The sequence below is a fragment of the Octopus sinensis genome, linkage group LG6, assembly GCF_006345805.1.
Source record: "Octopus sinensis linkage group LG6, ASM634580v1, whole genome shotgun sequence".
NCBI classification, from domain to species: domain Eukaryota; kingdom Metazoa; phylum Mollusca; class Cephalopoda; order Octopoda; family Octopodidae; genus Octopus; species Octopus sinensis.
In genome coordinates, this window is record NC_043002.1 from 41,924,278 (window position 1) to 41,938,307 (window position 14,030).

Consider the following 14,030-nt stretch of genomic DNA (forward strand, 5'->3'; position numbering starts at 1 on the left):
GCCTCTTTACTTATTTGGGGTGAAAAATAAAGCAACTGATTTTGTTGTTATTTAACAACTTAGAAGATCATTGAGTTTGATCCTAGTCCCAAGCTGCCAAAAAATATGTGATAGGCCTAAGTCCATAGTAAGGTTATACATGGTTTGACTTTGTAAAAAAAAATTATATTATAGCTGCAAAGAAATAAAGTTTCATAATAAATTTATTGTAATAACTTTGTATTTTCCATTTCAAAATTTACCATCAGAGGAGAAACATTACTGTCTGGGAGTTTTTTTCTTAATTTAATTTTTTTTAACTTTTAGTTATTGTAATATATTTTATTACAGTCTGGATATTTTCATTTTTTTCCTAGTTATTGTAATATAATATCTTATTGCTGTCTGAATGTTTTTTTCCCTAGTTATTGTAATATATATAATATCTTGTTTTTTTGTGGGATTTATATATATATATATATATATATAAAAGCAACTTTGTCCAAAGTCTTTCTCTAACATTTAAAGAAAGATCAAAACTTATGAAAGAGTGAAATATGAAAGGGAAATGAAAGTATTTGTGAAATAAATGCAAAACATTTATAAGATCAAAATAAATAACAACTTCAAAATATTTAATAACTTTTAAGCATTACATTTAAAAGAAAAATTCAAATGTTATATAATAATGAAATATGAAAGTACTTTGAATTATTTTCCTTGCTACACCTAAACAATATTTCCTTCATTTCTTTAAAATTTTATAATTTTTGTAACAGTATTGTCATGGCAGTGGGGGAGAAGTAATAAAGACGAGAATTTAAGTTTTTAAGGAGACTAGAAGTAGCAAAAAAAAAAGTGTTCACAGTGAATGAGATCTGTAGTTGCCGAGGAGTGAGTTTTGAGCAAAGGTGGTTTGGATTAATATTAAAAGCAATATTTTTTTTATTAAAATATATTAAAATTCAAAATTTAAAGATTTTACTTTAATTTTAGATTGAATTAAAAGTTTGTTTAAGAGTTTTGGTTTAGGCACAGGTGTGGCTTTGTAGTAAGAAGTTTGCTTCCCAAACTCATGGTTTTGGGTTCAACCCCACTGTGTAGCATGCTGGGCAAGTGTCTTCTACAATAGTCTTGGGCTGACCAAAGGCTTGTGAGTGAATTTGATAGATGGAAACTGAAAGAAGCTGTCATGTGTGTACATATATATATATATATATATATATATATATAATATCTATAGTTTATCACTTTAAAAATGAGAATATTGAAAATATCACACTTCTAACACAAAAAGTAAGACACAGTATTGACTTGTAAACCTTTTATATACTTGGTGGCATATAGTTGCAAAATGAAATACTGTGTCCGTTCTTGTAATTAATACTTACATACCAACTGCCAAAAATGTGTTTATCATGTAAATTGGTTTATCCAGTAGTGTTACACTGTTAAACTTAGTTGGTGTTTAAGCAATGTGCTTGTGGATAGTTAATGGGTTGGTTATAATGCTGATGAAAGAGCAATAACTCTTGAAATATGCATATACATCTATTGCCTATATTTTCTATCTTCAATCCCATTGTTTACATAGACATGTTCATATACAAAATGGTAGTACTAGCTCTGAATTCTATAGAAAATCTATAGATTATCACTTAAAATACTTATTTGTGCATTTTTTTAATGTATGTGTTACTGTTTCTTTACCTTGACATTGCTTGATAATTGTGAGTGAGTTTCACCATCATGTCAGCAGTGTCCTTTGTTTCCATTCTTCTAAGACATGTGTGGTCATGGGGGAATATTACCTTACTTGGAAACGAGTGAGGGTTGGTGACAGGAAGGGCATCCACCTAAACAAATTCCTTCTGTTTACATGGAAAAGTGAACTTTAAAACAAGGGTGATGATGTATATGGACATATTAACTTTATAATCATTATATATGAAATACATTTGCTTTCATTGTTCATTCTTTCTCCTTTAAGGTTTACCACATCCATTTGCTTTAACCCTATTTGAAGATGAGCTCTACTGGACTGACTGGCATACGAAGAGTATTTGGAAAACTAACAAGTTTAATGGTAATCGGGCACAACGTGTACGCAATCACCTTCATTATCCAATGGATATTCACACATTTCACCCACTGAGACAGCCACAAGGTGAGTGATACTGGATAAATCTGTTGAAAATCTTATAGAGAAAGAAAGAGAAAAGACTTACAGACAAACAAGAGTTTATTTGAAATCTCAACATGTGGGATCTTTTGGGGCAATAGTTTTCAACCATATTTTGCATGTGGTCTCTTTGATTCCTATTTTGCTCAGGTGGACCTCCATAGCCTTTCAATGTTTAAAAAAATCCTATTATATTTTTATAATGAAGTATTAGGAATTGTACAAAACAAAACAAAAACAAATGTTAAAATTCTGTTATGTCTGGGGAGAGTCATTTTCATTTTGTGCCTTATTATTTAACACACTCACCAGTAAAATTTCCACTTATTTCTTATTTTTATTTTCCTAAAATTTTCGTTGCGTGTTGCAACCTTTTCAATTGTTTTGACTCATATAAAGAATCTTGCAAACCAAATCCACAAACGAAATGTTAAAATGTTTTGTGTACTGTAGAAGTATAAGTGATTTATTGGACATAAATTTTAATTACAAAATCTTATATAGACCCTCATGACGACCCCTGGTTGAGAAACACTGTTTTAGGGGATTGCTCAACCTGCTAGAAATAGCAACCAAATTTTCTTCAACTCACTCTCATATCTTTAAAAATATATAAAGGATATCCTCCCATCCATCCATTTTTTTAAAGCATTAGAGTGAGACTTGAGAGGGATGTGAATACTCTTTCTAGTAGGTCAAACAACATTTTATGAAAGGGTCTCCATACCCCTGAATTCTCAGGATCTTTACTACTACATTAACCTATAGATAGGAGAGCCAAATGAATGACATATTTGACTTGGTCAAGAGTTCAGATGTTTCTTATTTCTTTATTGCCCACAAGGGGCTAAACATAGTGGGGACAAACAAAGACAGACAAACGGATTAAGTCGATTACATCGACCTCATTGCATAACTGGTACTTAATTTTTCGACCTCGAAAGGATGAAAGGTGAAGTCGACCTCGGCGGAAGTTGAACTCAGAACGTAACAGCAGACGAAATACCTATTTCTTTACTACTTACAAGGGGCTAGACACAGAGGAGACAAACAAGGACAGGCAGACGGATTAAGTCAATTATATTGACTCCAATGCGTAACTGGTACTTAATTTATCGACCCCGAAAGGTGATGGTCTAGGGCTTAGGGGCGGGAGACCCCCAGATCTTGGGGGGAAAAAAAACTTAGGTCGTCTTGTTGTAGTCAAGGGCTCTTCGTTGACGTCCGACACCACTAGGAGGTGGCCCTTGAAGTTGCTAGAAATGGAGATCTCCAGGTCCAAATTCTTGAACAGCACCCAAAAGTACTGCCTGGTGCAGATGGACTGCTCCTATTCCCCACCCACTCCTGCCAGCTACACTAGTAGTAACATACATTACTGTTTAGTACTATTATTATTTGAATCTCTTTCAGAGATTTTAAAGCCAGTTACATTACACACACACACACACACACACACACATATATATACACACACACACACACACATACATACACACACACACACACACACACACATATATGTATGTATGTATCTCTGGTTTTGCTGTTTCATTTTTCAGGTTTCTCATACTAGTAACATCAATTTATCAGTGTGTTATCTTGTTATCTTTCAGAAATAAACAGATGTGGTCTCAACAACGGAGGATGCAGTCATTTGTGTTTACCAAACAAAAAGAGTTACAGATGCACCTGTCCCACGGGACTTGGTCTTCGCAAGGATGAGAAGACTTGCCGGGATCGTGAGTTTGAATTCTTTAGTTAAATTTATAATTTCTTTCTTTAAATTTATAACTTTGCAATGTTTTGTTTTCACAATCTTGCAGTGTGGATGTATGATAGAAATAGCTGCCAAATCTTCCACAAATTTTACCCTTCATACTTGGGATTATGTAGTCTGATATGATTTGGCTGAGTGTCCCCTATTAAACTCCTTTATGTCAAAGCATTTGCTGACATATGTTATGTGATTATGATGTCATTCTAGTATGGTGATATAAACTGGAATTATTTATTGGCTTTCTACACAATAACCCTATTAATATTTGATTCAAGAAGAGCAGCATACTTCAAGCTCTTATGCAGGAATGAAGAAGACTTGTTCTGATTGTTAACTTTTCTATATTTCCTTCATAATGACCTTCTTGAGATAATCATTTATAGGGTTATTTTGTAGGAAGCCAACAAGTAATTTTGTTGTGTTTAGGGAAGGTCATTTTGCCATTATAATTAACACACACACACACACACACTGGTTAAATTCCATTCATTTATTATAAGTCCATTGGTTAAATATCTGATTGTTTTTGTTTGTCAAAGTTATTTTGTTGCTTCTTGTAACCTTTTCAATGACTGTTGACTTGGTACATTATAGAGGCCTGGCTTGTTGTTTGTTTGAGATCTTGAGATACAAAAACAAGTAATTCCAACTTAATCACCATATTAGAATAATTTCATAATCACATGACATATGTCTGCAGATGCTTCAATGTAAAGAGGTTTAAATCATTTGCATTCAGATTACTCTGTCTTATTTATTCACATTGCTCTGAATTAACAATGCATTAACTTCTAGCTTTGAGGTTTTCATGATGTGACTGCTTAATTTTAGAAGGACATTGTAGGCTAGGTGTGAGAGGCTGCATCTGACTGGTTTGAACATAAAACACTGAATATCTAGCCCAGATATGGCTGGTTTGGATGCTTAAAGGTTATTAGAGGATGCTCAAACAAGTCATATCACAGTCCAAGAAATATTTAAAACAAAAGGCATGATCATCATACCTGAGAGCTAAACAACAATGACGACCCTACTGGATTTGTACTCTATAGTGTCCTTACCAGGATTCCTGTCCATAGAACCATTAGATTGAAAGATGTCTGTATACTGCTTCTTATTTCTTTATTGCCCACAAGGGGCTAAACATAGAGGGGACAAACAAGAACAGAAAAAGGAATTAAGTCGATTCCATCGACCCCAGTGCATAACTGGTACTTTATTAATCGACCCCAGAAGGATGGAAGGCAAAGTCGACCTCGGCGGAATTTGAACTCAGAACGTAATGGCAGATGCAATATCGCTAAGTATTTCACCCGGCGTGCTAACGATTCTGCCAGCTTGCTGCCTTCCTGTCTGTATACTGCTTTTAGCAGGGAACTATGCCCCCCACCAACATGCATATAATTTTCACTTAGGTGGACTTGTATAATGAGAGTTAAGTGTCTTTGCTAATGTATTTCCAGATTGTAGTTCAAATCACTTCATTAGCCCTTTAACTGCGAATTTAAATTTCATAATTATTACTCTTTTACTTGTTTCAGTCAATTTGACTGTGGCCATGCTGGAGCACCGCCTTTAGTCGAGAAAATCGACCAAGACTTATTCTTTGGAAGCCTAGTACTTATTCTATTGGTCTCTTTTGCCGAACCGCTAAGTTATGGGGATGTAAACACACCAGCTTTGGTTGTCAAGCGATGTTGGGGGGATACACACACACAAACATATATATATATATATATATATATACGACGGGCTTCTTTCAGTTTCCGTCTACTAAATCCACTCACAAGGCTTTGGTCGGCCCAAGGCTATAGTAGAAGACACTTGCCCAAGGTGCCACGCAGTGAGACTGACCCTGGAACCATGTGGTTGGTAAGCAAGCTACTTACCACACAGTCACTCCTGCGCCTCATCATTACCGTAATGATGTTGAATATCTACCAAAAATAGAATCGGTATCTTCTGTACTTCTCATTTCCTCAGTAAACTTGACATATCACAAGAGAAAATAGTTTCAAACATGACATTCCTCTACAAAAGTTAGATATTGGTATGTAAAACTGCTTTTCGCAATTGAGGGTAATGAAATTTTGATTTTCGCAGTAAAAGAGAAAAGAGTTAATGTTCTAAGGCAAGGTATTGAATGTTGCAAAAACTCTTCCCCTTCTCTCCCCCCTCTCTCCCTTCTCTCTCTCTCTCTCTCTCTCTCTCTCTCTCTCCTTGAATCAACAAGACTATCTTTTTATGGATTAGAGAACATACATTTATTTTTCATGTTTTGTATTTGGGATAAATATGTTGTCCACTAATACTTAAATCATTTCTCTTCCTTATTTTTTCTTTTTTTTTCAGGAATCGACAATTTTTTGCTATTTTCAACAAAATCTGATATCCGCCGGATCTCATTTGACACAGCTGAGATGGTTGATATGGTAATCCCTGTTGGTAACCTACAGAATGTAGTTGCTGTTGAATGGGATTCAAATGCCAACTCAGTCTTCTGGACTGATGTCAGTACTGACACAATTGGCCGTGCTCAATGGGATGGATCTCAATCAGAGGTATAACATATTATTATTATTATCATTGATATTATTATTATTATTATTATTATTAAGGCAGTGAGCTGGCAGAATCGTAAGCACACCAGGCGAAATGCTCAACAATATTTCATCTGTATTTCATCTGCCACTACATTCTGAGTTTAAATTCTGCCATGATCAACTTTGCCTTTCACCCTTTTGGGGTTGATAAATTTGAGTACCAGTCAAGTACTGGAGTTGATCTAATCGACTAGTCCCCCTCTCCACAAATTCCAGGCCTTGTGCCTATAGCAGAGAGGATTATTATTATTAAGGCAGCAAGCTGGCAGAATTGTTAGCATACTTAGCGATATTTCATCTGCCACTAAGTTCTGAGTTCAAATTCCGCCGAGGTTGACTTTGCCTCTTATCCATTCGGGGGTCGATAAATTAAGTACCAGTTGCCCACTGGGGTCAGTGTAATCAACTGACCCCCTCCCCCAAATTTCCGGTTTTGTACCTATAGTAGAAAGGGTAATTATTATTATTATTATTATTATTATTATTATTATTATTATTATTATTATTATTATTGTTATCATCATTATTATTCTTATTAAGTTGGTGAGCTGGCAGAATCATTAGCATACTGAACTAAATTCTTAGCTGCATTTCATCTGTCTTTATGTTCTGGATTCAAATACTGCTGCAGTTGACTTCACTGTTCATCTTTTCGGGGTTGATGAAATAACTACGAATTGAGCACTTGGGGTCAATGTAATCGTTTATCCCCCTCCCCCAAAATTCAGGCCTTGTACCTATAGGAGAAAGATCATTATTATTATTATTATTTTTATTTTCAGATTATTATTGGCTCCAGTCTCGACAGTCCTGCCGGTTTAGCTATTGACTGGGTAGGAAATAAATTATACTGGACTGACCAAGGGACCAATATTATTGAAGTAGCAAATTCAGATGGCATGTATAGGAAGGTTCTAATCTGGGAGAAACTTGATAAACCAAGAGATATCGTTGTGGAACCATATGCACGGTAAGAAAGAATTTTGTAGGATCTACAAAACAAATTACTTGTTTTTATATTCATTCTTTCATTTAGGATCATCTTTTGCAAATCCTCTCATCCATCATCATCATTATAACATCCAGTACTTTTTATGTGGCACCATTACTAGTGCTTTTCACATGGCAGCATCAGTAGTGATTTTTATATGGCATCATCACCAATGCTTTTTTTGTGATACCAACACCAGTGTTTTTCTACATAGCACCAGCACTAAGGTCAATGCTTTTATATGGCACTTTGGTTTTTGGATATCAATTCTATCGTGGTGGGCAGGTCTTCTTGAGTACAGCAGTGCACCACATATCTCATTCCTCTGTAATCTCCTTCGTGAGGTTCAGCATTTTGAAATCAACCTTCAATACTTTGTTCTATGTCTTCCTGGGTCTCTCTCTTCCACAACTGCCTTCCATTAAGTGATTGGCACTTCTTTAAGCAACTCTCCTCATCCATCCACATCTTGTGACCAAACCAGTGCAGTCTCCTCTCTTGCACACTGCACACAAATCCTTTTATATCTAACTTTTCTCTAAACACACTAGCACTCTGTTGCACTTGTAGACCATTATTGTTGCTGTTGTTCTGTCAAATCATTCACTTTATTTTCACTACTTTTTCTCTTTCTTTTTCATTCAAGATATTTATTTTGGACTAACTGGGGACGAGAACCAAAGATCGAACGTGCTGGAATGGATGGTAATGGACGAACAGTGTTGGTCAGTAGCAACTTGACCCTCCCGAATGGCCTGTCTGTTGATGTGAAGACTAACCGATTATACTGGACAGATGCTGGTACACAAACAATTGAGTCAGCTACCTTAGATGGTCTTTATAGAAAGGTATTTATAACATTAACGTCACTAATTTTCATATACTCTCTAATTTTACTATATCTTTATCCATCTCAACCCTGCTCTGTCTGTCTCTCTGTCTTTGTCCTCTGTCTCTCTCTCTCTCTCTCTCTCTCTCTGTTTCTTTCTCCTTTGTATATCTTTATTGATACACCTGTCTGAAGACTGAAAAGTTGAAACTCATGAATCGATTATATACAACAAAAGCAGTATTAAAATCAAAACAGCTATCTGTGTATCATACTTTATGTAAATACATCATGAAAAAGCAAAAGTTTATTGCAGTATTCATCCAGAGATACTATCTCTAATTGATTTGTTCTGTTTAAAAACACTATATAGATTGGCTAGCAGTGGCCAGAACTGAATGGTTTTCATTTGCTCCTGATATTTGTAATTTTAAACATAGCACATCAATGAGAGATAGTATCTTTGGACTGCAGTGAATTCGCTTTTTCTCAACATATTTACATTAAGTATGGTATGCACGCATGCACACACATGCACACAACATTGTGTAATAAAATTAAGAATTTTTTTTTGTTTTTGGTCAGTCAGTGTTATTTCCTATTTGTTTTTATCTAGAAATCGAAGGAAATTATGACTATTCCCTTCAACCTTTGCTATTGTGACCTGGTCATCAATGATTTGAAACTGACTTATTTTCCATTACATTTCAGACAGATTCAGTACTGAATTGCTGAAGCAGAAATATCATTATAATAGGTATTCTGTTGAATACTACAGATTTGCTTGTCATTTACTTGACCTTAACCACTTGAGCATGTCCCTTAGTGGCTGACAAAATGGGCATTTCTGATCAGGAACAGGATTAGTTGAGGAGCATCATAGCCATGTGTTGAGAGGGATTCTTTGGGGTTTAAGTAAATGTAACAAAAGCAAAGTTTGAAGGAAATGTTTTCATACTTTCTAAGGATAAGCAAATAGAAAATAACAGTTGCTACCGAAGTGTAATGAACGTGTATGTATTGCCGGAAAAAATAAATGTATTTAAAAAAAAAAAGCTTTAGAAATGTAGACACTAATTGAGTTCAAAATAATAAAGATTTCTTGAATAATGGAGCCATCACCCCCAACATAATAATAATAATAATGATAATTATAATAATAATGATGATGTTCTAAAAATTCCTATTTTTGCAGGTCATCATTGGTGTTGGATTACCGCATCCTTTTGGTTTGGTTGTATATGGTGAATTTATTTTTTGGACTGACTGGGATACAAAGAGTGTTCAGATGGCTAGCAAATACAACGGCTCCAACCACCAAACACTAAAGAAAGGACTGGAAAGTGTTATGGATGTTACGATATTCCATAGAGGAAGACCACAGCGTATGTATAACATAAGGGAGTGAGTGTGTGAGGTTAGTCGTATGTATGTAGTGTGGGTTTTCTTTTAATGGTAGGTCATCATAATCATCATCATTATGGGTTTAATGTAATCATCATTATTGGTTTAATGGAATCATCGTCATTATCCTTTACCGTCTGTTTTCCATTCTCACATGGGTTGGATAGTTTAACCAGAGCTGAGAAGCTATGCCATGTTCCGGTCTGATTTGGCTTGATTTCTATGGCTGGAGGCCCTCCCTAATGCCAACCACTTTACAGTGTGTACTGGATACTTTTAATGTGCTACCAGCACGAGTGCTTTTACATGGTGCCATCATGAGTGCTTTTTTTCAAGGCACCAGCACTACTGTATTTTATGTGGCACTGGCACAGGATTCTTGTAAGTCAACCCTCTTCACCAAGAGAAACGACCTTGCTACTTCTGCTGTGGAGGACTGGTCCTCTTGAATACAGCAAGGTGCCAGGTATCTCGTTCCTTTGTCATCTTGTCTGAAAGGTTCAGTATTCTGTAATTATCCTTCAGTACTTCATCCCATGCCTTCCTGAATCTCCCTCTTCTACAAGTTCCATCAACTTTGAGTGAATGGCACTTCTTTATGGAACTGTCAGCATCCATCCACATGAAATGAAAATAAATATGCATAGGTGTAGGAGTGGCTGTGTGGTAAGTAGCTTGCTTACCAACCACATGGTTTCGGGTTCAGTCCCACTGCGTGGCACCTTGGGCAAGTGTCTTCTACTATAGCCTTGTGAGTGGATTTGGTAGACGGAAACTGAAAGAAGCCCATCGTATATGTGTGTGTGTGTGTGTATGCTTGTGTGTTTGTCCCCCCCCCCACATCGCTTGACAACCGATGCTGGTGTGTTTACGTCCCCATAACTTAGCAGTTCGGCAAAAGAAACCAATAGAATAAGTACTACGCTTCCAAAGAATAAGTCCTGGGGTCGATTTGCTCGACTAAAGGTGGTGCTCCAGCATGGCCACAGTCACATGACTGAAACAAGTCAATGTTGATGTAGTAGCCACTGCCTCTTTCTCTCTTCCTCTCATTCATTTGCATCCATCAATGCTCATTGAAGTTAACATGACACTTTCAAGAATCTATACTCATTCTTCTCCACTAATAACCCAGTGACAAAAATATGTGGTCACTGAACTTGCAGTCAGATCTTTGAATCACATTCCAACATTTTTAAGTAAGAAAGGACACATTAGGCAATGAAGTTCTGGATAAAATAGAGATGGTTATTCCTGGGATAGTTTTGATTATCATCAGGTACACTCAGTCAGGTCTGAACAGAGGTTAAACAGCAATGACAATACCACACCATCTTTATCAGCAGCAGCAGTGGAGGCGCAATGGCCCAATGGTTAGGGCAGCGGACTCGCGGTCGGAGGATCGTGGTTTCGATTCCCAGACCGGGCGTTGTGTGTGTTTTATGAGCGAAAAACTCAACGAGGCTCCAGCTGGGGGTGGTGGCGACCCCTGTTGTACTCTTTCACCCCAACTTTCTCTCACTCTTTCTTCCTGTTTCTTGTCCCCGACTTCCTACGCAACTGCTGAACCTGGATGCTCTCGGTGTTGGGGGGGGGGTGACCTGCTTTCTCTTCTGCGGGTCTTACGAATAGCAAAGGACCACGTTTCAGACTTCTCCCATCTTGCGAGCTCTGGGACGAAGACCGTTCGCTCGCTCAACAGCAGCACCGCCACCATCACCATCATGTTCATCATCATTTATTATCTCCTTTCCATGCTGGTGAGCTGCCTCCCAGTAATGGCCTCCTTCTCTATTAAACCACCAATGAAGCCCTTAAGCAGTTTTTCATCTTAGAAATAACAGCCAAATTTCCTTCATATCACACCTTACTAGCTGTAAAAAATTTAAAGTAGGACATGTTGGATCATGTAGCTATGCTTTGGATAGAAATGGGGATAACAATACTTCTTATGAGTTACATACAAATAGAGAATTCAAATGGTTGTATGTGTGTACATGAGTATGTGTATGTGTGTAAGCATGCATGCATGTGTGTGTACATAAAAGTGTATATGTGTGCATAAAAGTATGTAAGTATATGAGTGTGAGTATAAATATATAAGAGTGTGTGAGTTTATATATGTGTGTATAAAAGTATGTTTATTTTGATTTATACTTGCTTGTATATTGAGCAATATCATCTTCTTGCTATATACTTAGTTCCTTTTGTACCAGCTCAGATATGTGAATCTGTTTATTAGATTACTAAAGAATATTTAAATATTCTTCTTACTGCAATAAAAGTGTAACTCATGGGTTTAAAAAGAAATATTACTAGAAAATGTTACATATGCATTTGAAAGAGAGTTGTATTAATGTAATGTAAATAGCATGAGACATGCATAGAATATACAACATAGGATACACAACATATGGTATAGGTTATACAGGTTATTTTAATTTTTTATCTTTTACTTGTTTCAATCATTGGACTGTGGCCATGCCTTGAAGAATTCAAGCAAATTGACCCCAGTACATATTTTTTAAGCCTGGTGCTTATTCTATTGAACCCTTTTGCTAAATCACTAAGTTACAGAGCCATAAACAAACCAACAACAGTGCAGAACAAACACAGACACACACATACTTGACAAGCTTCCAACAGTTTCCATTTATCGAATCTGCTCACAAGCCTTTAATCAGCTCATGTCTATAATCAAAGACACTTACCCAAAGCACCAGACAATAGAATTGAACCTAAGACCACATGGTTGGAAAGCAAGCTTCTTAACCCTTTCGTTACTAACCCGACTCTGGCTCTGTAGTACGAATGTCTTGTTTTCATAAGTTTTGCATCAAAATATACCACCAAACCTTAGTTGCAATTTATATTCCTAACACTAGCTTAATGATAGCTAAGTTATTTTACTAAATTTGTTGTTATATTTTAAATAATTGAAAGAAACACAGAGCATCTCAAAATAAATACGGTAACGAAAGGGTTAATCACACATCCATACCTCACTATATGAATGAGGGAAAATATAAAACCTATGTAACTTTTCCCATGTGTTGCATATCCAACGTTGTTTACTCCATATTTTATGAAATGATATTTATTTTAGGCTTAATTTATTCTCAACATTGAATTAAATATATATTTTTAGCCTTAAAGCTTTGCAATGGAATTCTTATCTAAATTGAAATATTTATCACCACTTAAACATAGATGTTTTGTTAGAACAAACTTTACTGAGGAAGATACCATGAGAGAAACTCTCATGTAGGTTTTTGGTGCAAAATACATGCTTGTTTATATCGCTAATGGGGAGATAAATTCTCACTACCTTCTATACTGAGACCACTGGATCATGTGATTTCAACCTTCCTTGATGGACACTTGATCACAAGAGACAGCAGTGACTCATCTCCCTGCCAGTGGTATATAGAAAATCAGTGCTGAAACAGGCACAGGTGTTGCAATTAGCCAGTGATCTTGCTAAATGTTAACAATTAAAATTTATTTTTTGTTATTAAAAACAGAAAAATATTAAAAAAATTTTATGTTATTCTATTTAACCACCTGTCTCAGTTTTGCTTTGTCACTTTTTTTTTTTTTTTTTTTACAGTGGATTCTCCTTGTAAAAACCGGAATGGTGGTTGTAGTCACTTATGTTTATTAGCACCGGGACCTAGAACTCATACTTGCGCGTGTCCTACGGGAATCTTAATGAAATATGATGAAGTAACATGTGAAAAGGGTGAGTTATTATTATTATTATTATCATTATAAAGGCAGCAAGATGGGAGAATCCTTAGCACGCCAGGCAAGATGCTTAGCAGCGTTTTGTCTGTCTTTCCTTTCTGAGTTCAAATTCCACTGAGGTTGATTTTACCATTCATCCTTTCAGGGTCGATAAATCAAGTACCTGTTGATCACTCAGTCAATGTAATCGACTTACCCCCTCCCCTACAATTTCAGGCCTTGTGCCTATAGTAGAAAAGATTATTATTATTATTATGAGGGCAGCAAACTGGCAGAATCATTAGCATGATGGGCAAAATGCTTAACAGCATTTCGTCTGTCTTTACATTTCCAGTTCAAATTCTGCTGAGGTTGACTTTGCCTTTCATCCATTTGAGGTTGATGAAATAAGTACGAGTTACGCACTGGGTTGATGTATTTTATTAGTCCCCAAATTTCAGGCCTTGTGCCTTTAGTAGAAAGGATTGTTGTTGTTTTTGTTGTTGCTGTTGCTGCTGCTGCTCTTGTTGTTGTTA

At 36.1% G+C, this 14,030-nt stretch overlaps 1 protein-coding gene across 1 annotated transcript in view; it reads left to right on the top strand.

Annotated features, from left to right (window-relative positions):
* The window catches only part of LOC115213222 (low-density lipoprotein receptor-related protein 4), a 457,280-nt gene that overhangs the window by 423,115 nt on the left and 20,135 nt on the right, over window positions 1-14,030 (top strand). The window contains exons 15-21 of the mRNA XM_036503508.1: window positions 1,970-2,146; window positions 3,778-3,903; window positions 6,294-6,502; window positions 7,327-7,514; window positions 8,182-8,383; window positions 9,560-9,749; window positions 13,379-13,510. Coding sequence (XP_036359401.1) covers window positions 1,970-2,146; window positions 3,778-3,903; window positions 6,294-6,502; window positions 7,327-7,514; window positions 8,182-8,383; window positions 9,560-9,749; window positions 13,379-13,510 — 1,224 coding nt within the window. The remainder of the gene's footprint in view (window positions 1-1,969; window positions 2,147-3,777; window positions 3,904-6,293; window positions 6,503-7,326; window positions 7,515-8,181; window positions 8,384-9,559; window positions 9,750-13,378; window positions 13,511-14,030) is intronic.